The sequence below is a fragment of the Chiroxiphia lanceolata genome, chromosome 7 (genome assembly GCF_009829145.1).
Source record: "Chiroxiphia lanceolata isolate bChiLan1 chromosome 7, bChiLan1.pri, whole genome shotgun sequence".
In the NCBI taxonomy this organism is placed as follows: Eukaryota; Metazoa; Chordata; class Aves; order Passeriformes; family Pipridae; genus Chiroxiphia; species Chiroxiphia lanceolata.
The window spans coordinates 33815868-33841793 of NC_045643.1; the positions used below are offsets into that span (position 1 = coordinate 33815868).

General features: G+C 39.6%; 1 protein-coding gene across 4 annotated transcripts in view; it reads left to right on the forward strand.

The window, feature by feature from the left end:
- THSD7B (thrombospondin type 1 domain containing 7B) overlaps positions 1-25926 on the forward strand; it is a 308761-nt gene that overhangs the window by 195546 nt on the left and 87289 nt on the right. For all 4 annotated transcript variants that reach the window (XM_032693776.1, XM_032693779.1, XM_032693778.1 and 1 more), the window contains 2 exons: positions 13714-13908; positions 18079-18342. In XM_032693776.1, the coding sequence (XP_032549667.1) occupies positions 13714-13908; positions 18079-18342 (459 nt within the window). The remainder of the gene's footprint in view (positions 1-13713; positions 13909-18078; positions 18343-25926) is intronic.

The window sequence follows — 25926 nt, forward strand, 5'->3', positions numbered from 1 at the left end:
CCCTTTCCCTGAAAGGAAAGACAGTCCTGGCACTGCAGCTACCCTCTCAGTGAAGGGTGGTGCAAGCTTGGGCCAGTTTTTGAGGAAGTGAGTGGGACAGTGCCTGATTTTTACAACATTTGCAGGAGGATCCTTTGTTGCCTTTAATGCCTGTTTCTAGTTCTGATTTTGCATGCTTGTGCTGCAGCCTTCTGCTAATCCTTAGAAATCTGACCTAATTTTCACCTTGCTTTTTGTTTGAGGGCAGTGTTTGAGGGCTAAGCTTTTGACTGAGCTTAGCTGATCTCTCCTACTCCAGCTTATCCCCACCATGGTTGTACCCATTCCCTGATAGGAGAACTTTCATTTTTCTCTTTTTTTTCTGAACTGCACCCTTCTTCCATTTTCTTTTCCCTACCAGACCAGCCTTCCAGGACACCTTAGTTAGCTTTAATGCAGATATATGAGTGTAATAATCTATCTGTCTGTCCCAGCTGTTCTCCATTGTTTCCTCCTTATGGCTTTTGCTCTATCTGACTGGAGTTTACTCTGTCTCCACCCTGACAGACCAGATTTTATCAGTTGTTCTTTGTAGACTATTCCAGAGATGGAAAAGATGTATAATTTGTAGATAAAATAAAAAATGTCACCTAGCATTTATGTGTTCTTTCAGAAGAGCTGCACCCCTTTTATGTTACTATTCCAGACATGTGAATTAATCTGTTAAATATTGGCTACAATGTGGTTTCAATAAAAAATATATGTTATTGTGATAACTGTCTGAACATTTTCAGTCTGATTTTAAGGCTTTGGTGAGTAAGTATATCCTTATTGTGAAACCTTAGTTGTCTAAGCTGAAGTATGATAAGAAGATGATGGAGGAGCTGTCATGACTTGGGAGAGGGATCTGGGTGCCTCATTGGGCACAGCCTCACATGTAGGTACATTGGGCAGCTGACTTGTGGGGGACAAAAATCAGGTCCCATTTCTTCATTTCCTTATGTAAGTTTCTCTAAAAATAATTGTTTAATATTTGCAGCGGGTGTCTGTTGTTTGCTATTTGTTCAGTGTTTTTGTGGGTGTAGCAGACTTTGTGTTGATAAAGAATAATTTGATTTTTGAAGGTGATTCCATGTAACGTGTTTGTTTGAGGTGGTTACTGAAGAGTCCCACTGTTACCATAATGGAAAGTGTATTAAACTTCATTTTAAACATATATGATAGAAAGGTAGATAAGCATTTGAAACATTAGAGTTAAGCATTTCCTCACTTCTTCACAATCTTTACTCATTCTTTATTTTGGAGAGAACTGTCAATCTTGCATCTTTTAACTTAAATGTAACCCATGTACACTCCAGTGTACACTTATTTTTTCTGGAATAATTTTATATGGCAATGTGAAATGAGCTTCTGTTATATTGGACAGTGTAGAATCCAAGAATCTGTGCAAAGCACCATATGATTCTCAGGGGTTTTTATTTTGTGTTTATCATATTGGAAAAGATTGTTGTCTCATCATGACTTCTCATTTATTGATAGCAGACACATCAGTATTGGCAGCTCACCTTTTTTTCCCCTTTTTATTAGAAAAACCTTACTGCATTTATTGAGTAGAGAAAAAAATAATATTTTCTTTTTTATATGGGTACACAATTCTCATTGCAGGGGATAACACTGTGGTTTGGGGTAGTTTTTTTAAGCTTCACTGTGTTTTTACAGTTGTATGATTACCTAGGCCAGTGGGTTAATAGTTAAAATAGCCATTTTATGCATTTCTTTATTATTTTCAAAAACTAGAGAACACCATTTTTTTTTAATCTTGTTGTAATTGGTTACTTTACCAATAGTACTTTTCAATGCTTTCTTCTTTACCTTTTGAAAAAGTCCAATTTTGTGTATGTTGTTAACCATACACCTTCAGTTTATGGTGTTTAATTTAATATTATTTTGGTACTTTTGATCCTTACATGGAAGGCTTTGAAAATGTCTTTGGTTCACTCACCTAATGCTTTATGAGGCAAACAAATAAGTAATGCAAGCTTTGTAGTCAGTGTGCTACATAATGACCTAGTCATAATTTTTGAGTTGACGGTCAGCACATATTAAATCAGATCATCTCTTTGAAACAGTTGTATTTCTTAAGCTGCATTTGACAGTTCATAATCTTATCTGTGAGAATTCCTTTCTTCCTTCATCCTGTCTCAAAAACAATATCCATGCAATTGAACTTTTGGTAGAAGTCAAGGTCACAGCTTTGGAATAAAGTTATATAAGGGAATTGCCTGTCTTTGTGTTGAAAAGGTGAGTAAATCAGAAGTACTGATATGGTAATCTAAATCTACAGTGTGTTCTCTTGCATTTTATAGAAACAAAATGATAAGAAGTTTTCTTGACTTTTAAAAACTGTTCTTAGTGAGACTTTCTTGAGAAAGTCTTAACCTATATGGATTTAACTCTGCACTTAAAAAAAACTTTAAAAAAAATCAGGAATGGCAGTAAATTATAACATCCATCCATCTATCTCTCTATCTATCTATAGATGGCAGATCACACAACTTTTCAGAAATAACAGGAGTTAGGAGCCTGAGGGCCTTCCTGAGGAAAGAGGTGTGCTTGGAGTTGAGTGAGGGGCTGCTGGACACTCCCAGCCTCTCAGGCTACAATTCTCCTTCAGATTCTTTGTTCTTTTTCTGTGTTTCATCCTTTTCGCTGCTGGGTCATTTTGAACTGTGGGCAAAATTATTTTCGAACGTGGCTCTTGTTCAATTCCCTCCTTACCCCATTTTTTTTTTTATCACACATCAATGAGATCTGCTGATGTTAGGTGAAGAGCCAGTAAAATAAAAATCAAAGTTGCTTCCAAGGATCCTCTTCTTCGTTATTTGTTGATTCAAACTTTCCAGCTTAATCAATATCTCCTTTATTCCTTGTTCCAGTCACCTTATAGGCCTGAGTGAAGGCAGTGGTTTTCATAGTTTCTAGTATGTTGTTGCTAAATTGTTCATTAAATGAAGAACTGACATATTACACACACCATCCCCAAACTTCCTCATTAGTGTGGCCCTGATCTACTGAAGAGTAGTGTTACCTTCAGGGGTTTTTTCTTTGGGGGGCTGTGGAGAAATATAATAAATTGCCTTTTTTTTTTTCTGAAATGAATTATACATTATTCTGAATAAGTGAAAACCATGGATGAAATATTGGCATTTAATAATGTAATCTCAGAACCTCCTGGCATAAAGTTTCATAGCTAGACCAATATTTAAGCTGTTGGGCAACATTATTGCTCTACTAAACCTCCTCACTTCGCCCGTCTCTCTGCAAGACCTACTGTTGCCTCAGGCTGTAAATGGAAGATGAGGTTTTATTATAAGTCTCCTGGATTAGGTACACAGGAACCACACTGGCTGACGTTGGCTTTGATATATATGAGCAAAAGTTTATATAGTCATTTTTGCTGTTTCTATTCTAAAAGTTAATTAACTGATAAGATATAACCCTGGAGTGTGGGCCTTCAAACAGGACATGACAAAGTTTTAAAGAGAAGTTGAGACAAAGGTCTGATGCGACGAATGATCTCGGAAAGGCAAAATACCAGTGCAGTAGCTCAGGGAACCTCCCAGTTCTGTAGAGCTGTACAGTCTGAATTTATTTGGCCCTGTCATGTGAAACTTGCTCATAGACACAAATTGCTATGGGTTCTTGCTATGCTGTATTTACACTTTGATTATAGCAACAGCAAGACTTAGTCTCCCAAGTACAGCACATTTGTATGAAAAGTTCCCTTTCCTTTGGGCTTCTGATGAATTAAAAAGCTGCTATTTACTGTTTCTTTGAAATACACACTTAAAATTCTAAATATCAGTTCTCGCCTCTGAAAAGGGAATGTGATGTGAATCTTGATGAATCTTCAAAGTATTGAGTTGGTTCTGCATTGAATTTTATTTCCAAATAACTTATTCTAAAATGGAAGAATTACCACTTCGGGAAATTTTGGAAGTCCCTCTGGTTATGTCCTCTTGGTTTTGAGAGGCATGGTAGTGCTGGGCATAATTGGACATAGACTTTGTTCCCTCTTCAGGGAAGAAAGGGTCAGATATTCCTCCAGGCTTTGTGTCACTGAGGCAGCCTCAGGTCTGAGTTACTGATGTGCTCCTTAATGATGCCGTGGCTGGGTCCTGCCTCTCCAGAGGTGAGCACAGCTCCTGATGCTCTGTGTGGACACTGAGGACTTCCCAGGGGTGTGGGGGATGTTTCTGCCTTTACAGGAGGAGGAAGCTGATGGTAAATGAGCCAGGAGAGGCATGTGAACTAAATGATGGGTCCACTGTTGCTGCACTGGCAGAGTATGAACAGCCACCTCCATTTCTATGAAATTTTATTCCAAGTTAACTTCCAGAGATGACCTTCCCCCGCTTTAAGTGCTCCTCAATTTAAACCTTTGATGTTGTAATGACAGTTGGCAGAAACCTTCTGCATCCAGAAAGATTCACGCACGGAGCAATTTTGTGGGAGAAATGGCTCTGAGCTCCAGCAAAGATGAACAAAACTTCACAGGTGAAAAGAGGGTATAAGATGAGAATCAAACTGATAATTTTATTATAGCCAAGATTAAAATGGTTTTTACTGAAAAGACTATAATAAAAGGAAATGTAGTGTAGTGTCCTAGCCAGCTCTACCCTGGGGTTGGCTAGAATGAAGCACATGAAGATTAGCTAAAAATACTAACAATATTCCAGTAGAGTGGAAAGCATTTCTAGGTCTGATGCAATTTAGTTTCTGTTGTATTAATTTGTTTTTATTGCATTGGATTGCTTTTTTCAGTTAAATAAATCATAAATTATGTGATCTGAACCAATGGTAAAGAAACCACAAAAAAGAATTTTTTGTGTCCAAATATTGTATCTGTTATAGATGAATGATCCTATTGTGATCAGTCAGTGTTTGGATTGTGTAATTGCTTTAGAAACAAATGTTTGCAAACAAATGCTTCGTTCACAGAAGAATCATTAAAAAGAAAGTGTAATAGGATCTGTTTTCCTATTGAAATAAATGTGAGTTTCCCCATTGTTTCAGCAGGAATGCAATCTGCTTTATAAACCCCCCTCAATTAAAACAATTTAGTACAAACTTAAGATAAGTAGCAGCAGCTAAATACGAAATGTTTCCTTTTTTTCTGCCTGTAAGAAAGGAAAAGAAGATCACTGTATGGAAAACACAACATCCTGTAAGATATCTGCCTTTGCATCTTCTCTGATCTTCTGCTTTGTTTTTAAGAGACTAGAAAGAGAAAGCAAATAGTCCCTTAAGATCTGCTAGCTTCAAAAGGAGAGTAAAAAGGAACATACTAGCAGTGAGAACGGTCTGAACAGCAAATCCAAGGAAAGATGGGTGTAATTATTTTTATTATTCTGAAGAGGAAAATCTATTGGATCTGCTTCACTCACACACGCAAAAAAAGTTCATTTAGCATGACCCAGGGGAAATACCACTTCTTATACTTACGGGAATCAGTGTCTTTTTTATGCTCAGTTTAGAAATATACCCTTCACTGTCTTGGACTGTTAGTCTCTTTTGGCAAATTTGGATGTCTTTTTTTTGGGTTTGTTTGTCTTTTTTTTTTTCCCTCCAAAGAAAGGATGCCCTGAGGTGGGGTTTCTGTAAAACACTTTTTCCCTGCACAGTAGGAATATTTAGGAAGAAGTATAAAAAGCCTTTCTGGGTGTATAATTTATACATTATGTGTACATGTATGGAACTCCCACACATCAGAGTGTGACCTTGCTCTTACTGGGATTCCAATCTGCCTACCTAGTTTTCCCACTGGGTAAATCTCCTGAAAGGCCTCAAACATTTAATTTTTCAGGGTTGTGGGTGGGAGATTTTTCACAATCTCTTTCTGCCTCTCTCACCTTTAATCTAAGTACAGTGTATTTACTGTACTTCGACAGTGCTGACCCTTCAATCTCAAGTCCAGCACCTTTATTTTCTCTCATGAGGTGGACAATATTATATGATGGCTGAAAGATACTTAATTTAGATAACATGAATTATTTGAGCATGTATTTCTGTTAGCTTCAGTCAAAGTAATTTTAGTTGTTTTATCAGTTTCAGGCTGGAGATGAGTAGCCAGACTTCAGACCTCAAAGCATTTAGTATTCTTATCTGTTCTTTAGAAAAGTGATAGTTGAAGTGAAAAGTTTTATGCAGGACCATATCTGCAAAATCTGTTGGTACTTAAGAAAACTTTGAGAGCAGTTTCTGCGAGAGGAATATAGATGAGGATGAGTTGCAAAGTTGTTGAAGGGCCGATGTATGTCTGCAGTGCTGGTCCCTGACAAGGGGTCAAGGGCAGTGAGAGTTTTGAATACCAAAATGGGAAGAGCCAGAGCTAGGGATTGGGGAGCTGAGGTGAAAGGGTAAATGCAGGTCTGTAGGTGTTACCTTGGACCACAATGTTTTAAATATACTCTTGGGGCAGTTGTGAATATCTTGGTATGTTAGTGTTATGTTCTGGATTTAGTACCTGTGCTTTACTGTAAAGGGAGAGATGGAGTAAACTGGCAGGCAGAGTGTCTGCCTTCCAGGGCAAGATTCCACGTTTATTCTCCTAACCCCACATAAACCAATGTTTTGAATGCTTAATCACCTGAAAGTTGATACAAGTGGATAATTTTGAATTTTATCAAAACCAATACCAAAACAATTCAAATTGAAATGGACAAGTTTACAGAACTGTCTTCTGAGACTTCCCAAGGCTGGGTTTGCCATGGGAGTCAGCTGCAGTGTTGAACTCTCTGCTGCCATTGTGGGAGATGACCATGGGGTGCTACCAAAAACTGGACCTGGCTGGAATAAAACAGGTTGCATGAGATTCTAAGTTCATCCAGCTGCCACTAAAAACCATGTCCAGGGAATGTATAACTGAGGAAGAGCTTTCAAAATAAAATCAGTGCTTGCTAAATCAGCGATTTTCCAACTTGAGTTACTAGAAGTACTGTAAATGTTGTTTTTGTTTTCCATTTCCTCTCTCTTGTGTTATGTGGCATGCTTCATTCTCTGTATTTACTGTCATCTCAATGTGTGTATTTATAACAGGATGTCTTAGTTTTATTTTCAAGTGTGCAATAAATAATTTATCTTAAATATAACTTGATGATAGGAGCTACAAAGAAATTGAACTCGAGTAATTTTAGTAATTGTGGGCCACAGAAAGAGGAAAAATATAAGCATATTTTTGTATTTTATGTTCTCTGAAAGGAGCATAATTTCTATCATTAATCATCTTATGCACTTCCATTGATTTTCTTTTTAATAGAAAATGAAAGTAAAGCCATTCAAAACCTATAATCATGTTAGGAAAAAAAGGGAAAAATTGTGAAAGATTCTATAGACTGATTGCATAATGTAAAAGCACTCAGATTGCAGTTATTCTCTGGCCAGAGTAAATTTGAAACATTAAAAACTCATATTGTTTTGTCTTTCTGGCCAGGCAGAGTGTGAACCCCTTAGAATAAGAAAACCCTTGTATGAAAACAGTGCTCAACATTAATGTATCAATCTTGTATTCTGCATTCACTGTGTGGGTGTGAGGAGGAATGGGCTTTATAGCAATGTATTTTTCTCCTGCTTCTCCTCAAACAGTGGTTCTGTTCACAGATGAGGAAGAATAAAACATCAAGTCACACAGCTTGGCAAAACTGACATGTGCAGCTCAGCTCCTGTATTCCAAACCAAATGATCGGTCACCTCATCCATAAGTATCAAAGAAAAGTTGCGCTTTAAGGAGTTATTTTAGATGGAACAGAGAGAAGTGAGTCCAGCTGAAGGCATTAAGTGGCAGAGGCTGCACTGGAGGTGGCCCCCAGAGACCAGTAGCTGGGACTGCTTCTGAGGCTTCTGTGCCTACATGAAACTTTTCTTTCCCCATGTCCATGTCTTATTGTGGAAAGGCTGTGGGGAAAAACTAACCTAAAGAGCAGCTAAAACATGGACCTTTAACTTGAGAAGGATCTTCACAGTTGTGCATGCTTTTTTTCCTTCACTTCTATCCCAAACTTCTGCCCTTTCCCCTGTTACCATTTCTTCTCTGTGCTAATGCTCTGCACTTAACTTTTCTGCCCACTTCTCCCACCCCTTTTCATGCAAATCATTTCAGTTGCTTTCCTTTATCTATTCAGCTGGTATTTACCATCTTTATTGCATCCCAACCTCATCTTGGGCTCCTCTTGTTTGTTTATAGAGCAGGTTGGTGGAGATCTGTGTTTATTCAGTGCTCTGTTTGCTTGGTGGCATTTGTTAGCCCTTTAGCACTACTGTCAATATCATTAATAATTACAAAATGCGAAACCGGTGACCTCAGAGGCAGTTTTCCTCATGCATAACTGGTTGTTCCAGCTCTTCTTCAGCTATTTTTACTAGATTTGTGTCTGTGATGTCCTTCCTGGAATCATTTGTTCTTTTCTTCAGATTTACTTTCAACGTTTATCTTACGGTTTGCTTCTGTAAGTCCAGACATTGGACACATTTCCGTGCAGAGAGTGCTGCTGCATCCAAGGGCTGGAGTTGAGTGTATATTTATGTCCTTATAGATTTGGGGCCTTAGACTTAAACCTGAGTGTCAGCAGAGCCTTATGTTACGTCTTCTATTATGTCTGCTTCTGGTCTCCTATAATTAGGGTTGTGTTAACATACCAAGAAAAACCTAAATGTTCCACCTGGGATTTTGAAGCAACTCATTGTAACTGTAAAGGAGTGTCAATATAGAAAATAAATGAGGTCACTCTGAGTTATGAGACTATTCTTATAGTCAGCAAGTCTGGACTCTTAAATTATTTCCTTTTTTTTTGAACGTATTACCGCTTAACTTCTTTTTCACTTATAGTTCTTAATATGTGTAAGAAATTATACGTTATTATATTGGGATACCTAGAATAACTATGCAACACAAAATGAGATTTATTCTGAACAATGAGAAGGAAAAAAAGCTATATTAAAATAATTTCTTTAACTTTACGTGCTGGCTTTGATTTTTCACACATACTTGGAATTTGAAGCCAGGGAAGATTGTTACCTTGTTGTGCCTACAGCTCTTGGATGTTAGAGCTCTTGTCTAACCTCATAGCTCATCCTGTTTTTCCTGTACTAATTACAGCCATTTGATTTGCACTACTGCATAGCTTTAGTTTCTTTGGCCTTCCCAGAATTATCAGTCATTGTTTTCTGATGTTCTAATGACATTTAATTCCAGAGTTTTGAAAACACTAATTTAGTTTTCACGAATTGAAAGTGCCGCAGTACAACATAATTTTACTGCTTCGCATTTGATACTCTCACTCTTTAGCGTTTTTACCCTTTGGAATCTGTTGAAATGCATTTTTAAAGGAGAATTGATTATAACTTTGGTAAATGAATATGATTGCAGCGGCTGTCTGTAATTGGATTTTTACTTAAGAGGAACTATATTTATGTTATCTTTCCTTATTGGATGCAACGCTGTGCCTATAATGTTTCATTTTCAATACACTTCTTTTTGCCAGGACCATCTCTAGTGCTCTTCTAAGTCAGGCCTGTGCACCTGAGGGCACCTGAGTTATCCCAGTTTGATGCTGACATTCCTCTTTGGTGATGATGGAAGGAAGGATGCCTTCAGCACCTCTGCAATTTGACAGCCTACAAACATTTGATTTCACCATCTAAAAGTTTATAGAACAAGTGCCTGCTATTTACTTTCAATTTGAGAGAAATGTAGTTAAAGAATATAGCTTCCATATGCTTCTGTGTGCCATATGCCGAGGTGCTGGGATACAGACATGCTCTTGTGGGTGGAAATATAAAGCCAGAAGACAGAGACTGTCACACTGAATATCCTGTTATCAGTCCTTGTTCAGTCTCCCAACAGGACCCTGTAGCAGCAGAAAGGGAAACTTCCTCCCCAAGCTGTACATTTAACACTTGACTGATGCCTTGAAGCAAAGCAGTTGCATCTGCAGTATTTTCATTGCTCATATTAATTGCTGAGTTAGGTTGGCACCTTCACAGATGTATCCACATGGTGTGTTAAACAATTCCAGCCCTTCCCTGCAAAAAAGTTATTTTCTTTTAGCCTCTTAAACCTGCCTGCCTTTCAATTTAATTCATGATCTTGTGTTTATCATTACAAGAGAAGGTGTACATTTTTTATTATTATTTTTATGCCAGCAGTTCTTTTTATATCAACAGAACTGCATCAAAATGTCATCTCACAGTTTGGCCCCAAGTGTTTAATTCCAGTTTGGTGGTGTTGATTGGTGGTAATAAAAAAGAATAGCGGGAGTTGAAAAGGAAATCCTACATTTCCCCACTTTGTGGGAATCAATATTATAATTTGAAAGCCTTTATCTGGCAGTGTCCTGTTATTAGCTGTTTTATTCATATGTTTGTGTCCATTTTAAATGCTGCAGAGATGGTAGAAATCACACATTATGTCTAGGAGGGATTTATTACTCTGATTTTTTTTTCTCAGTGCACAGGGCTGCAAATGGACTGCATTTACTCTCCAGTGGTATCCCCCTTAAAAAAACAAAAGAGATGTTGACATAGCAGAAATGGCTTTGCGGTATGAGTTTATTTAAAACCATTGTGACAGAACTGAGGATTAAGGGGAAATATTTTTTATGCAACATAAACCACATATGAGCCAAACCAATCAGTAGTTTGAAACCACTGAGGATAAGTAATTTTACTTTCCTGGAGGTTCACTGAAAACAAATTTCTCTCATTCTCTTTCCAGAAGTGCCTGTATATGAAAATATTTTTCTCTTAGAAGTTAAAGCTAACTAAATTGGAAAGTAAGTTTGCAGCAGGCAGAAACGAGGGGAATAGTTCCCAACTGAACCACTGGAATGGCCCCGTCATCTCTGCTGCTTCCTGCCTACCCCTTCTCAATCCATTAAAATGCCCTAAATGGGCTTTTGTTTTATTATTTAATTTATTTTAGCAGTTCATGCTGCTCACCTCAAGCGTGGTTGTAAGCATGTAGCAGAAATGCTGCTATTGCTTATGAGTGACAGGCCCATTAAGCTCATGCTTTTGAAGATAATTCAGTTTAGGCTGAAGAAGTCATGCACTGGCATAGTTTTGAAGATGTTCGCAGGCTCTTGAGTGGAAATGAATTGCCTCCTAATATGACTGAAATGCCCTGTGTTGCTTCTGAGGAGGTGTGGGGTATGTAAAGGTACCAGATGCTTGTGGCTGGCATTTAATGGTGTTATGTGAAACGAGAAGTGCCTGCTCTCCCCACAAAGTGACATGGATGCAGGTCAGGTCACCACAGAGGTGCCCACCAGCTGGGTAATAACACTGATGGCCTTGGGAATTGCAGAAGTTCAGGAGTGTGGGAAGCAAGTGAAGTGTTTGCTCTCCAGAGCCTGTATTTCAGGCATCAAGAAAAGCTTTCTGGATTCCTTACTCTCTGGCTGCTGCCTTCTTGCTGGCACAGAGGCTTTGTTGCTCTGTTGGGAATGACTGGATGGAGTTACGTGATCCGCACTTAAAAAAATTCCTAAAGTAGAGAAGAAAAGCAATTCTGTATTTTCAACCACCTGCCCATCCCTAGTCACATCACAGGAGATCCTCCTTTAGGTCTTATGTCTCTTACTAGACTATCCATTATATTTTCTTTTCAACTCTTTCTTGTCTCCATGCTTATACATCTATACTGCACTATATTATTTGCTGTTTTAATTCAACTTTGCTCTACCCATGTGTCTGTTGTCACCAATTTCTTTAAGCTCTGTGATTTCTGGCAAAGATTTGCCCTCATCCCATATGTCCTGATATATCCATCTATTTTAGCATCCAAATAGGCTCAGTGAACTCAGTGAATTATTTGTATGCTGAAAACCATGAAAAATAATTTTTTTATTTGCTATACAATCACAAGTCTGGCTGCATGGGGTTGGCAGTGCAGGGTGGTGTTCATGTCCCTGCCAACAGCCGCAGAGATGCTGAGAAGATGGTTTGCATATCCTTGGCCAGACTTCACGTGGACACGTCTGTGTTGCCAAATCTATGGTGTCCTTGCTGAAGGTAATGAGGCTATACAGACCTTGGGCATCAGAGTCTATTACTTGTTTAACCTTCCTGAAGAGGGCAATTACACCATGTCCCTGTACAGAGCCCTGACCTCTGTCCTTGCCCTCCCGTAACTGAGAAGGGGAACGGCTCCAAGTCTGACTGCTGGAGTTGGGAGCTAGGGAGGGTCACGGGATTGAAAGTGAAAGGCAAGGATCAGCAGTTTAGAGGTAGTTATTAATATGCTGATTTGCTGTCACTTGAGTCTAAAGAGACTTTTAACAATTGCTTGCCTTTTGCATGCTCTTCAAAATGCTGATTTTTTTTCCACAGAAATCTAATTACATTTTAATAGGATGGTTTTTTTTATTTCCAGATGGTTGCCAACCCACCCCTTGCTCCCATACAGTACTGTAGTTAAAACCCCAAAATCATGTGTATTCATTGCAGAGTTACACCCCAGTAAGTCCTTTAACTGCAAGAAAACAGTTCTTTTTCCCTTTCTCTTCATGCACTCATAGTCACATTAAGTGCTGGCAACAAGGAAAACTATATGCAGCCTCAGAGACCTGAATTATTTAGCGATCGTCATAAAGTAATATCACAGGTTGTTAAAGTTAAATATTAAAATCTGGATTAAATAATTTCATCTTCAGTGCCTTTATGATACAATGTGTGGACTTGCCTGAAATCAGAGAGCCCAACATGACTAAAGTATTGTGGCCAAATTCAGTTCCTTACTCTATCCCTGAGTTCATTACTTTAATCAAGTCATGACCTTCCTTTGCTTTGTTTAACCTACACTGTAGGGTATAAATAGCCTATAATCTTGGAGATTTTGTGGGAACTAATTATTATTAATGAAATTAGACACTCCATGATATGCAGGCTATTTTTATTTATTATAATTACTTATTATAAATTCACTGAAACTTTAGGAACTTTTGTCCTAGGCTTCCTTTGACTCAAATTTATACATCAAATACTTTTTTTCTGCGTCATGGTTATACAGTGCCAATATCCACCCTGAAAAATTAATCATTACAGTCACAAAAAGGACAATGGACAGAGAATGGGAGAGTGGAAGAGGTAGCACAATATTTAGGGAGCTCACTTTGGAAAGGCCAGACCTTGTATTTACACCTTGCTGCAAGAAGCATTTAGCTGCAGCTTCTGCTGCTCAGTCATTCCCTCAAGCTGAAATATGGAAAAGATGACAGTTTTAGAGAAGGAAGCTTTCTTTTATAGTTTTTAAGTTTTTTTTCTTACTTTGAAGCAGTTTCAGTTCCATGAGTAGCATGTGCATCAGAGCTTGTGAATCCTGGCCTCAACCAAATATGTTTTCTGGCACATAACCACAGTATTACATGTTTTGTTGCTTGGTTGTACAATGTGTCATTGGTTAAACTGTTGCCACAACCCTTAAAATGACCTCCTCCTTGAAAATAGTGAATTTATATCACCATTCTAATAACACACTGCTCAAATAAGAAAGTGTCCTTACGGTTTTGTGGAGCTCCTAGCACATCTTTGAGTGACCCGTGAATAATGACTAAAAACAAATCAGCTTTATTCTCTTAATCCAGGAGAGTGAATCTCACACAGAACACAGGGACTGACTGCACAGGGTATGATACAATATATACAAGAATCTAAAGATATCTGTGCCTTTCCTTTCAGCTGTCACGTGCCTGTCAGAGCAGGACGGCCCTGCCGATGTCGGTGACTGTGTGCGGTGGGCAGGAGCAATGCCGTCCCCTGTCCAGGAGTGCCTCATTCCCTGCAAAGATGACTGCACATTTACCCCCTGGTCCAAATTTACAGCCTGCTCATCTGACTGTGAAACAACTAGAAGCAGGAGACGGTCACTCACAGGTGATATATTTTATAATGTTTAGCTGATGGTGATACTTGTGATTAGTGCTCTCAGGTGTTGCTGGACTGATGATGGGGTTGTGGGAAAACCCAGAGTAGTAATCACCCTTAATTGATTTTTGATAGTGGTCATTGCCTGCCTTATGCACATACATTTTGGTATGAGAATAATGCAGGAAAACTCACTGGTAGAAAGCTGGTTTTAGGCATAAACCAAATGAAACAGTGACCAGTCTTTGTGCAACTGTGACTTATTAATCTGGGAAACATGCAGCAAACACCTATATAAGAGTACAAATCAGTGTCATTTTCTGTTTAAGACTGTTGAAATCTGAAGGAGGTTTAAAACTGGCTGTTTTGTGCTCAGCAGTATTCCATAGTTCAACTGGGCAAATTAATACCATGAGTAAAGAAAAAACAGTACCATTTAGAACAGTTTTGTTCAAAATTTTCTATGTATTCATTATACTCACCAGTTCAAACCATTTCATGGAGCAGTCTCCCATACTTGCTGTCGTGGTTTGTTATTATGTTATTTGAATGCTGACCAAACTGAAAAGCTTTAAAACTCCTTAACATTAATAGCTTGGAACTGCTTGTTTTGTTGTCTTCCCCCACATATATTGTTAATCAAATGAAAACGAATTATAATGTTCTTAGACGGCTTACAAGAAATTTGGCTGTTATTGTTACCCTCAACACTCACACCTTTTCATGTTTCTCTGTTGTGTTTGAGAGCTATGGTGTAGCTGGCTTGAGTTTGCTCCGTTAATAGAGGTGAAACTTCAAAGATTTCTACTCTGGAGTAGAATGTTAACGTTGCTGTAAGAATATCTGCTGGGATAAAGCCTTGGGAACCGAGTGGCAGCAAAATATGGTGGCCACCACTGCTCCTTTTTCTATACTCCCCTTGTCCTTGCCTGCATGGATGTCTTGTTATTTGGTGTGTTACTGCTGGAGTGTTCCAAGTTTTTAGTACCTAACAATTACAGCATACATATATAATGGCTTCAAGCTGCCATTCTTCAGTGTGGCTCATTAAAGGATAAAGATTTCTCTTTTACATAAAAACCAGTATTATATAATGCTCTGTTGTTTCTGGCAGAGTGTATTCTAAAATGTTCTCTATGTCAATGCCTGTATGTTTGTAGTAGGAGAAGTCTTTGATCCCTGGCAGAATAATAGGTGCCTGATGTAATAGAAAATATTTAAGAATTAAGTGGATACTTACTTCCAGGTAGTTTTAAATCTGAATTTGATTTATGAACATCTGTGCAAGTTACAAAACAGTATGATCCTATCTATTCCCTTCCTTACTCTGTTCTATGTCAGACATGGATTTGTTCAAGTGGACCAAAAATGGTTTCTAGTACTCAGGTTTTCTGACTTGTCTCCTCACTTTCACTGCACTTGTGCCCAAACACCACCAGTCTGTCCCCATACAGCCTTGCTGGGTTCCATTTCTCCTGCTGGGATGGAGCTTGTGGTCTCAGCCTGTGCCCAGCAAAGGTGTCCTGAAAAGGGAGTGGTGGACATGCAGTTGGTGTCCTGGGTGGGGACAGCACAACACCCCAGAAAACAGTAAGGGAGGACAAAATCCAGCGTCGGGGTTGGTTTGGCCACATTTGAGAAGGGAAAGTCGATGAGATTAGTGCTGACTTGTATTTGCATAAAACCTTTGTGAAAATTGGAGGTAGCCAAAAGTCTTGAAAAGGTGCGATCCACACGAAATCTGTCCAAAGGTTTAAGGAAAGTGCTATTTTAGGAAGTGTTTTGTGATATTAGAAGAGTCCTTTATTCATTTGCATTTCACCTCTCTAAGCATGCATGAATTGTACCTCTTGTTCATCACTGTGTGTGTCTATGCTCAAGTGAATGCTTTGGCTTCATTATGAGAGTTCATTAACAGTGTCATTTAGTGGGAATCTGCTAATTGTTCGCTAAGTATTTGCTTGCCCTCCACTCAGTTTTTAATAGTATTACTCATTTTACCTTGTAAGTCATCATCAACTCTACATATAAAATTAGTCATTACTTTAGAAGTGAAAGACTTATTACAGAACATATCGAAATTCAAAGTCATTATGATGAAAACACGGTTTTTAGGTGAGTCTTCAGATAATTAATACAGTGAATTCACTGTATTGTGGGTACCAAGCATTTTCTGTATTTTTAATGTTTCCTGTAATTCTTACGTACAGTATGCACTACCTGATAATACTTAATGTGTATAATGTTTGTTAGTGTTCAGAAATGTGATTTAAAAAAAGAAAATACTATCTAATTGAAGGGTTTCTGTCCTCAAAAATTTTGGAGATGGTATTTTTAAGAGTAATTTTTAAAGCAGCCTGTGAAGATGATAAAAATATCACCATCAATAATTCTAAAACTATTTCTTTGTGAAGAGTATGAGATCAGTGTCACTTTTGCCCTCAAATTAGGGCTTTCATAGCAACTTCTTTAGAGGGAAGATTTCAGCAAAGCAGGTGGTAGGGCAAGTTGGACAAGGAGAGTCATATAAGTGTGAGATTATTAACATCCTTACCTGAGTCTGATGTGCTTCGTACCATGATGACAAAACAATGGCAAATCCCGAATTCCCATGTTTACTTGTATAATGGAGAACATACAACTGCACATATAGGCTGAGTTTGTGGCCCCTGTCAGCTCATCAAACATAAAATGCTGGAGATGCCATTAGAGAGCTCCCAATCTATTTAAAGCCTTTTAAAAGACTTTTTTTGAAGTCTGAGGAGTTGTACCTGAATTTGCTCATAAATACCTACATAAAAATGTACACATATATTTATGTAAAAAAACGTAAAGGTGCTGGCACTGTTTGGTTTCTTTGTGTTTAGTATCCCTCTGTGCTGGCAAATTTTACATTCTGCAGAACTCTGGCAATACAGTTTTGAAAGAGCTGGGGCTTGAAGGACAGTGATATGAAGGGTCTGCAGCCGTGGCCTTTATTTTGGAGGTACATATTTGTATGCAAATGGGTACTGATGAGATCCAGCTTGTGTGTGGTGAAATTACTCTTGGTTCCAGTCTATAAAGAGGGTTGTTGGGTTATATAACTTTTTTTTTGTTTGTTTTTACTATCTTATTTGTGTGCAGTATCAAAGAGAAAACATTTCTTTTGGGATCAAAGCTTTAAAAACCTTCTGCAGAAGTGTTTTTAGCGCGTCCAAGATCCCTGAGGAACATTTTGAGGGTGGGATACAGATGCAGTTTGTTACTGAAGATGAACTCTCCCTTCTGTGCAGATGCCAAATGCAGAGACATTCCTGAGCTCAGCCAGCATCGAGATTGCTCCATGGCATGTTGGCTGACCTGTGCCAAGGAAAGCATTGATTTTATCTTTAGAGGCTGTATACAGACATTTGTTCCCTGCAGCAGTTGTAGGGATGCAGGGAGCATGGACTCTCTTCTTTGCATTATTTCCTTTTATGCTGGGGACCCCTTCTCATGCCTTGAAGTCCTGCAGGAGCAGGGCATGGGGAGTGCAGTTGCAGAGAGCTGTACCAAAGGTTTATTCGGATGCTGCTGCTTCCTGAAACTATTGAAGGAGCCTTCTTTTAAAACCTGTTGAAGGAATAGACCAAAGGAAAACATAAAAGCAAATGTACCATTGAAATGCTTTCCAGCCCTAATAATTTACTGAGGATTATCTTCTTCTGTTTTCATCAAAGCACAGTTTGTGTGCACAGCACATCTTTAACTAATTTGTAAAGAAACCTCAAAGAGGAAGTTGTGGCTAATGTAGAGTCCTCTGGAAGTTGTCCTGGCAACCATTGATTGTGAGCAAATAGAGACAAAACAATCAATTTATTTTTATCAGATAATTAGAGAAAAATGATATTATATGAAATTGCAAAGCAGTTTTTGGGCACACCATGCCTAGAGTAAGACTTCGTATTTTGCTCCTTGATCTACCCATCAAAACGCTATTTCCAAGTTCTCCGGTTGCCCCTGGAGATAAATACGTTGTCCTTGCTCACCAGAGCACTGGCAGCAGCTAATAGATGCTTCAGGAACATTCCTGGATATTAACATTCAGATTGTCTTGTTTCTAATGTGTTGAATTCATGCAAGTATAAATAATATGACGTGTTGTTATCAAGAGTAGCAGCTGTTAAGCTAACAAACAGATTTCTGTGGTTGGAACAGGGCGAAGCAGAAAGCGAGACAAATGCCAGAACACAGAAGTTTATCCTCAAGTTGAAACAGAACCGTGCCCTTGCGAGGTGTTTACCTCCCAGCCCCACGGAAATTGGTCTGACTGCATCATCAGAGGAGGCCCATCCGAGCTGCAGCTGGGAATGCCATCCCATGGAGTGTCCAAGGAGTGTGGTGAGGGCGTGCGGCTGCGAGCTGTCGCCTGCTACGATGGGAGTGGGACACTCGTGGAACCATCTCTCTGCAGCAGTTCAGGTAAGGAGATTTAAAACAACTCCGACATGTGTAAATAGCCCCAGTGCTGAGCACTCCATGGCTCGCAGGTGGAGCTTGTCGTAGGTGTGACTTGCTGGAGTAGCTCTCACAAGTTTGCCGCGGGTGTTGAACACAGTTCTTCGAATGTCTTCTTATTGCTCTTTAATACTGAGGTTTTCCTCAATATGAGGGTCTGCTGACATTTCTACAATGGAAATGAAGTACAGGAGGGCTAAAGTTGACTACACTGTCAGAATAGTCAAAATTCAGATAAATTTTATTTATCTGAAAATCCCATAGAAGTATAACTTAGGAGAAGGTGTATTTCAATCAGCATTTTGTTTGAAGACAGTTCCTACTCCAGCTGGAGACCTGCTGTCCCTCATACCAAGTGCATGTGGCAGGCAGTGGTCTCCTCCTTGCAATTACGTTCAATCTTAAGCTGAAATTGATACACAATATGTATTTTCATGTCACTGCTTACTGGGGTTGTGTCCACCTCTATTTCATGTATAATCAAGTTGCATATGTCAAACAGAAAGCGGGCAGAATTAAAAGCAGAGCAAGCAGGAGATGTCATTCCGTTCAGATATTTTCTTCCAGTTTCTGTGATTTGCAGTTCATTGCAGTCATAGAATGGTTTGGTTGGAAGGTCATCTAATTCCAACCCCTTTGCCATGGACAGAGACACCTTTTACTAGCCCAGGTTGCTCCAAGCCCCGTCCAACCTGGCCTTGAACACTTCCAAGGATGGGGCATCCACAGCTTCTCTGGGCAACCTGTGTCAGGGCCTTGCCACTCTCACAGGGAAGAATTTCTTCCTAATGTCTAATCTAAACCTACCCTGTGTCATTTTGAAGCCATTCCCCCTTGTCCTGTCACAAGCCTTTTTCTTAGGAGCAGATTCTATACCTGTGCTGCCTCCAAACCACTGCTGCTCTCTGACTTAGTCAGAAGGCTTGAGACACCACGCAGTGGGATGTAGTAGGTTGGAAGGCTGCTTATGATAGCAGAGGGAGAAATGATGTCTCAGGACAAGATTAACTAATACAGTCTGAACCATAAATGTTCAGAGAGCAGAGAAGCAGTGGGGCTTCTCTGTGGAGGGTCTTCAGGATGAGGATCAACAGCCTGAGCTGCGTGTAATAAAAGAAAAAAACCTCCACCCTAATGAAGTGATTCAGTCCTGGAGTGAATTCCTCTTGCAGCTGTTGATGGCAGTTCCAGCTGGCTGCACGGGTTCATAAAGCAGCTTTCCATGGTTTGTGTTTCAACAATGTGCTTTTGTGCCAATTGATTATGCCTCTGTGGCCCATGAAGGAGCAGTGCTATACCTTTCCCCCACATTACTTTTTCTTCTGCAAAAAGGGAGCTGCTGGGTTTTGAAAGGTGGGTTTGCCTGTGGCGTGACTTGCTCTTTTGAGAAACTCTGGGTTTTTATCACTACTAAAAAGGGGAGGTTGTCTATGCGTGGGGCTTTTCTGAATAACCTTGAAGCCTGTTTTCTGTCAGTGATATTTATGTGGCATTTTTAATGGTCTGGCTTCTCTTAGGGAGGTAGTGGGGGTGGTAGCTCCAGAGGATTATTGTCAGCTTTCTTGCCTTCAGCTTTTTATGTGAGCAGAAATGATTGCAACACCACCCTGGCACAGGGCCCATGTCACAGGACAAAGGGGTGGTCAGTGCTGTACAGCAGAGTCCTCTCGTATGCCCTCCCTCCTACACCATGTACACAGTGCTCTGAAGACCCTTAAGTTTGGAAGTGGGATGTAAAGGGAGGGGTGAGATGTTTCTACCTTCTGGATACCCTGCTAAGGGTGAACTATTATCTCCAGCCAACCCCTGTTTAATACCTAGGATACATAAGCTGCCCAGTGTTGAACACCTTCTGTTCCCTGTAGCAGCATTCCCTTGGTCTCTAGAGGATGTGGACCTTTCAGTGACTTTGGTGCAAAGTGCCTAAAAATGGGCAGAAAACTCCATAGGCTCCACTTCCATCACTTGGGACCTGCCTTCCAACCAGAGCAGTTATGTCAAGATAAGTCTGATATTTATGGTCTGTAGAGCTGGGAACTTTCAAAATGCACTTCTGAACACATTATTGAATTAGTGATAGAAACAAATCATTATCCAATTAATAATTAGCAGAATGCTTTTCAACCATAATAGAGAAGAGCAATTTACAGAAGCATCCAGAAATACTAAGCCCTGAGAAATTATTCATGACAGTGTTTTTTTTAAGCAACTCATTTTGTCTTGTTCACAATTAGTATCAAGTGACCTTTTAACATTTGCTAGCTGACCATGATTATGGCTAATTAAGCCATTTCTTTATATAATGAATGCTGATCATGGTGATATCTGGGCATTGTTCTTGCTTTATGAGATGGAGGGGTAAGCGTGTTCCTCTTTTGTGTCCTTCAGGTCTTCTGACTTCTCTGTGTTTCCTGCTCTTTTCCTTTTGCAGGACAGTGCTTTTCCTTCCTTTCTCTTGAACCAGGACAAAAGGGAAAGTTTTAAGACTTAGACCTCAGTTTTTCTACAAAAGGTAGAAAGACAGGTGTAAGGATGCAAATTGTGCCTCAAGAGTAGATTTAAGTTTGATAATGTCCTGAGTACATGGTATAGGACAAAAAAGTGGTATAGAACAGTATTGATCAGTTTGTAGCTTTTCTACAGAGCCAATTCTGGGCTTTTGCCTTCTCGCTGCAGTGATTTTCACTTTCCCTGACTGAAATCTGCTTGTTGAACTTACAGTTCAGTAGGGTTTGGTTCACTTGTGTCAATGTGACCTATTATGTGAGTGTATCAAAGTTGTCAAGTAAATGTACTGTGAGTTTGAGTCTAATGTAGAGATGAATCACTGCTCAGGGGGGTTCGAGGTCTGAGGCCCTGATCTTACACTGACTTTTGTGTCTCATTCTGCAACTTGAGGGGGAAAAAAGAATCCCTAACCAAAACCTCTGTTAAAGTCCTTTCATTTGTGTTTGCCAGCAGTCTAGACTCCAGCTGTCCTAAGCCTATTATCTACAAATGTATTAACCCTTTAAATATACCTTCTCAGCAGGAAATGGATTTTCTCCACATTGGTGTAGTTACCACATGCAGAGCATCCCCTCTGTCCTGACCCTGCGCAGCTGAGCAAGGCTTGTGTCATTACTGTGGGTCAACTCTAGTGGGCACACGGGTCATGCCTCGACTAATTTACCTTTCCTTACTGCTATTTAATCTTCTATTAGCTCATCATAATTTGATATGATAAGCTTAAAAATACAAATTACAGATTTTCTGAATTTTATTCCTTTCTATAGCAAGCCTTTTCTCCAATATCTAGAAGAAAGTGCACTTTTTTATTTCATGACTAACTTTTGTGATTAGACTGCTGCTTTATTTTAGTGGTGTCATCATTTTCCTTGATCACCCATTCAATAACCTCAAGAAATGAGAGACCTGCAGTTTCCAGTTGAGCTAGTTATTTTCTCCTGGATTTGATTCACACTTCTTTTCCTACCTTTATTTTGGAAATGCATTTATGAAATAGTAGATAGAGGTAACTATCTTTAACTACATTACAAAAATGGAATTTATAGTTTGCCTCAATTTCCCTTCCTATCAGAAGACTAGATTATATTGTGTTCAGCTCACTGCTAGTCCAAAGGGTCTCAATTTTCTAACTGGTGTCTGGAGCATCCCCTTTGTACATGAAATTGTCCTTTTAATTGCAGTTCATCCTCTTCTCAATCTGTCATCTGAGTTGCTTGTACTATTTTTGAATTTCTGTCTCCTTTGTTTTGAAAGATTTCACGTCGTCCCTTTGCCTCTCTCTCTTGTATTCTGTGCCAACAGGGTTTTTTTAATCTTGGAGGAACATAGGGTGCCTCATCTGTTCCAAATCAAAGGCTGGAGATTTCTGTGCTCTTGCATGGAGGTTCTGCTTTTGATCCAACAGGCAATTTATGGAAAGCAGGAATTTATGAAGAGTGCTTATACTATTCAAATTCTACTGTGCTCACAATAAGAGGAACCTGGAAGAAAGACACAACAGACAAATAGATCCTGACTTTAAATCACAGAGTGGTTAGCTTCAGCCTGCAGTCACCTTAAAAAGCGTTAATTATCTCTAAATTTATGAAGGGCGCGGCAGGGATGCTCATACACCTCCTTATTCTCAACAGTACTATTTTCTTGTCTGTGTTCCAGTTGCTGGTGGACAAATTGAAGGTGACTGGGGTGGCTCAGAGAGTTCCTTGGCACCTGCAGATGCAGGGGTGTCGCTTGGTTCCTCCCAGGCAGGTTGATGTAACACTGCAACTGAGATTGCTGCTGGCAAGGACACTCCTTGAAAATGCCAGTTTTAATCCCACGTGGGTGGGATTAGCAAACGGGTGCACCAGGAGGAGTTAAAAAATTTGGTGATGAGAAAACTCCCAGGTTTTGTTTGCTGGAGGGATGTTCCCTGCTCCAAGGCACATCAGGGCAGTGTGTGCCAGCAGTGACAGAGCTGCTTCTGTCCTGATCAGCCGTGTCCCCAGTGCTGAGGGATTTAGGGCAGTGTGCGAAGGTCATGGATTGGGAATATCAACTCCTGCTGCTGAAAACCAGGCAGTATCAAGTGTCATGAAGTTTGATTTACTGAAATGTCATCTCAGAGTAATGCTGCATTTCTACCTGGGGTGTTCCTTTGGGGTTTGTGCTCCTGTATGTGGAAATTCTGGCCACCATGCTGCGTGACCTACCTGTGACCTGACACAGGGACCTGCTCTGAAACCCTGCAGGATGTCAGTCCCAGCATTTTCATTTTTGGAGAAAATTAGCTGTTTTCAGGTAGTTTTTAATCCCTAGATTCTAATAATTGTTCTGCAAATTTATATTGGTGTAGCTCCAAAAGCTGTAAGCAGAGCTTAATAGGTTAAGGAAATGTAGGCCAAGCCTATCCTGGCCTGATAGCAAACCTACTACTACTACAAGGTAGTAATTTTGGGGGAAAAAAAGGTTGAAAATGTAGCATTGAATGGTTATTTTTGAAAGTGTATAATTTCTGGTAATAACTGTGCTACACATTTTTCCATGTCTAGTAAATTGTGTTTCGAAAAATGAAATTGTTGCAGAAATCCCTGATTTTGTTTCAAAAGTCCTCAGAAATAGAAGATTTTATGAACACAAGTTTTCCTCCTTCTGTTTTTGAAAATATTCCAAAGTATTTAATTTAATTCTTGGTCTGAATGAAATTTATATTGAAATTTTATTTTTTAGTACAATCCATTCATTTCAGAGTCCAGCTAGGCCTTGGCTTTCTATAATCACTGCCCAGTGATAATGAAGACATCCCTGTGTAATCAACACTTCATCACAAGTCCAAAACACAGCCCCATACCAGCTACTGTGAAGAAAATTAACTCTACCCCAGCCCAAACCAGCACAGTCTCTCTCTGTGGCCTTTTTGTTGCATGACTGTATTTTATTAATGGCTCTATTACTACTAGGACAAACCTTTTCAAAGATTGCTTCAGGAAAAAGTTTCAACTAAAAATTCACCTTGTTTTGTGCCCCTCCAATCCCCTGGCATGGGAATTAGGGTAGCTAAAAGGTGTTGCCAGCTGCAGACAGGACTGTCCTACCCTCGAGTCCCCATTTCAGGGCTCTTCAAAGCCATGGCCACCTTTGACTGGTTTCCTGCTCTCTCACAGCAAAATAGCTTCTTAATTTAGCCCTGAAATCCTGGCTGGGTTCTCCTCTGGACTCTCTCTGACATTTCTACATGTCTCCTTGGGTATGTGGTGACACTTTTAATTACAGCTGTGGCTACCAGGGGAGCTGTAAGCACAGACACAGAGCCCAGGAAGGACCTGCCCTCCATTTCTTGTTTGACTACAGGATTTTTACATATTGCTCTCATAACAGTGCTCAAAGAACATTGATTTATTCCGTATCTTTTCCTTTCTTTTTTTTTTTTTCCCCAAATCTGTTCACCATAAGAAAACTTGGCCGTGTTTCTTCCTTTAGGGATGTTAAAAGACTTATCAAATGAAATTGGATCACAGGACAAGTGCTCAGACATTGAGTTCTCTGTGTTTTCCTGGCAACAGTATCAAAGATAAACAGCCATCAAAAAAGTTATTTCTGAATGGGTCAAACTGGCTACCAAAGAAGCTTATTTAAAGCAAGGTAGGACTTCCCCTGAGGCATTAGTACGTAGAAATGCACATTCTTCTAGGTCTTTATCTTCTTACAGAAAGGAAACATGCATCTTACAGGGAAACATTGAGAGAATTGGCTAGTTGAGCAGCATCCTCTGTAAGTGCTGCATTTAGTCATAGTGATGTCTCTTGTTATTCCTCGGCTTTAAATACAAATCTTTATTGCTTATCTTTTTGCCCAAATTTCTTTTATGCTTTTTGCTGCATTCCGTAAAATGACCCTTTTGAAGAGGCAGCTGTACCAGACTGTGTGAAGGAATGGTTTTTTACTGACCTGAAACAGACTTTCTCTTGTTTGACACTCACCCTTAGCTTCCTCTTGCTGGACCACCTCTGCCCACCCTTGCTCGTGTTCGTTCCCTTTGCTTTCTATTATTAGGCTCAGTCAGTTTTTGACAGATTGATTAAAGCTCTTCCATGGGAGTTGGGAATGTTTCTAGTGTAGAAATTGTAACTCAGTGTAGAAATAGTCTATGGGAGGTGTTTAGGAGAGCTGTGAGAAAAAGTTAATGCAGTGGGTGATCTCCTGCCCTGACTCCTGCAGTGGGCTATGGAAAGAGAGTCTCTTTGAAATGTGGCCCATCTCTTCTGCCTTAATAACACATTTGTCACAAATACAGCCTGTTATGAAGCAAGGCTCTAATAAAATGTTACCATACAAAGATAGAATTAACATTTTTCTCTCCCCATGTGTCATTCCATTTAATACGTTATATTGGAAGTATGAAGTAATAATCTTTTAGCCTAGTCCTGTTCATGAATTATGTACTCTGGTCTTAAGACCTCTACACTTCTACTGCTCATGGAGAGCTTCGTGATCCTTTTTGAGATGTGTAGCTGTACTGGGAAGTGACATGTACTGGTGGTAATTCACAGGATTCCTCTCATGTCTTACATGGGTTTTTTGCAATGTTTTTTAACCTGTTTGAGTGACTTTCAGTCAGATAAATGGATGACAAATCATTTTTGAGAGGGAAGTGACAGTTCCATATCTTTACCCCTGGGTAGAGCTGGGTAGGTGGTGTAGTGCACAGCAGTGAGCATTAAAGGTTTTCGTGTCTTGCCATATCCTGAAGATTTTCGGAAGCAACTTCTTGTGTTTCTACTTGTATGGGACAAAGCCATAAGAATTCCATGTTTTGGACACAGGCTAATGTCTGAATAAAATGAGCAGTGATGAGTTTGATGGAGCACTTTATACAGAAGTAGAATTAGCATGGCAGGGGTAGATGGGCACACAATGGACAGCTCTGTAAGGTGCCTCATGTAGTCTGCTTGATCACAGAGTTTGGGAGACCAACGGAGAAATACAGCGACAGATGAATTTAGATGTGAGGAAATGAGCCTGAGCTAGGAAATATAAGTGAAATTAAACCTCAGCTCAGTC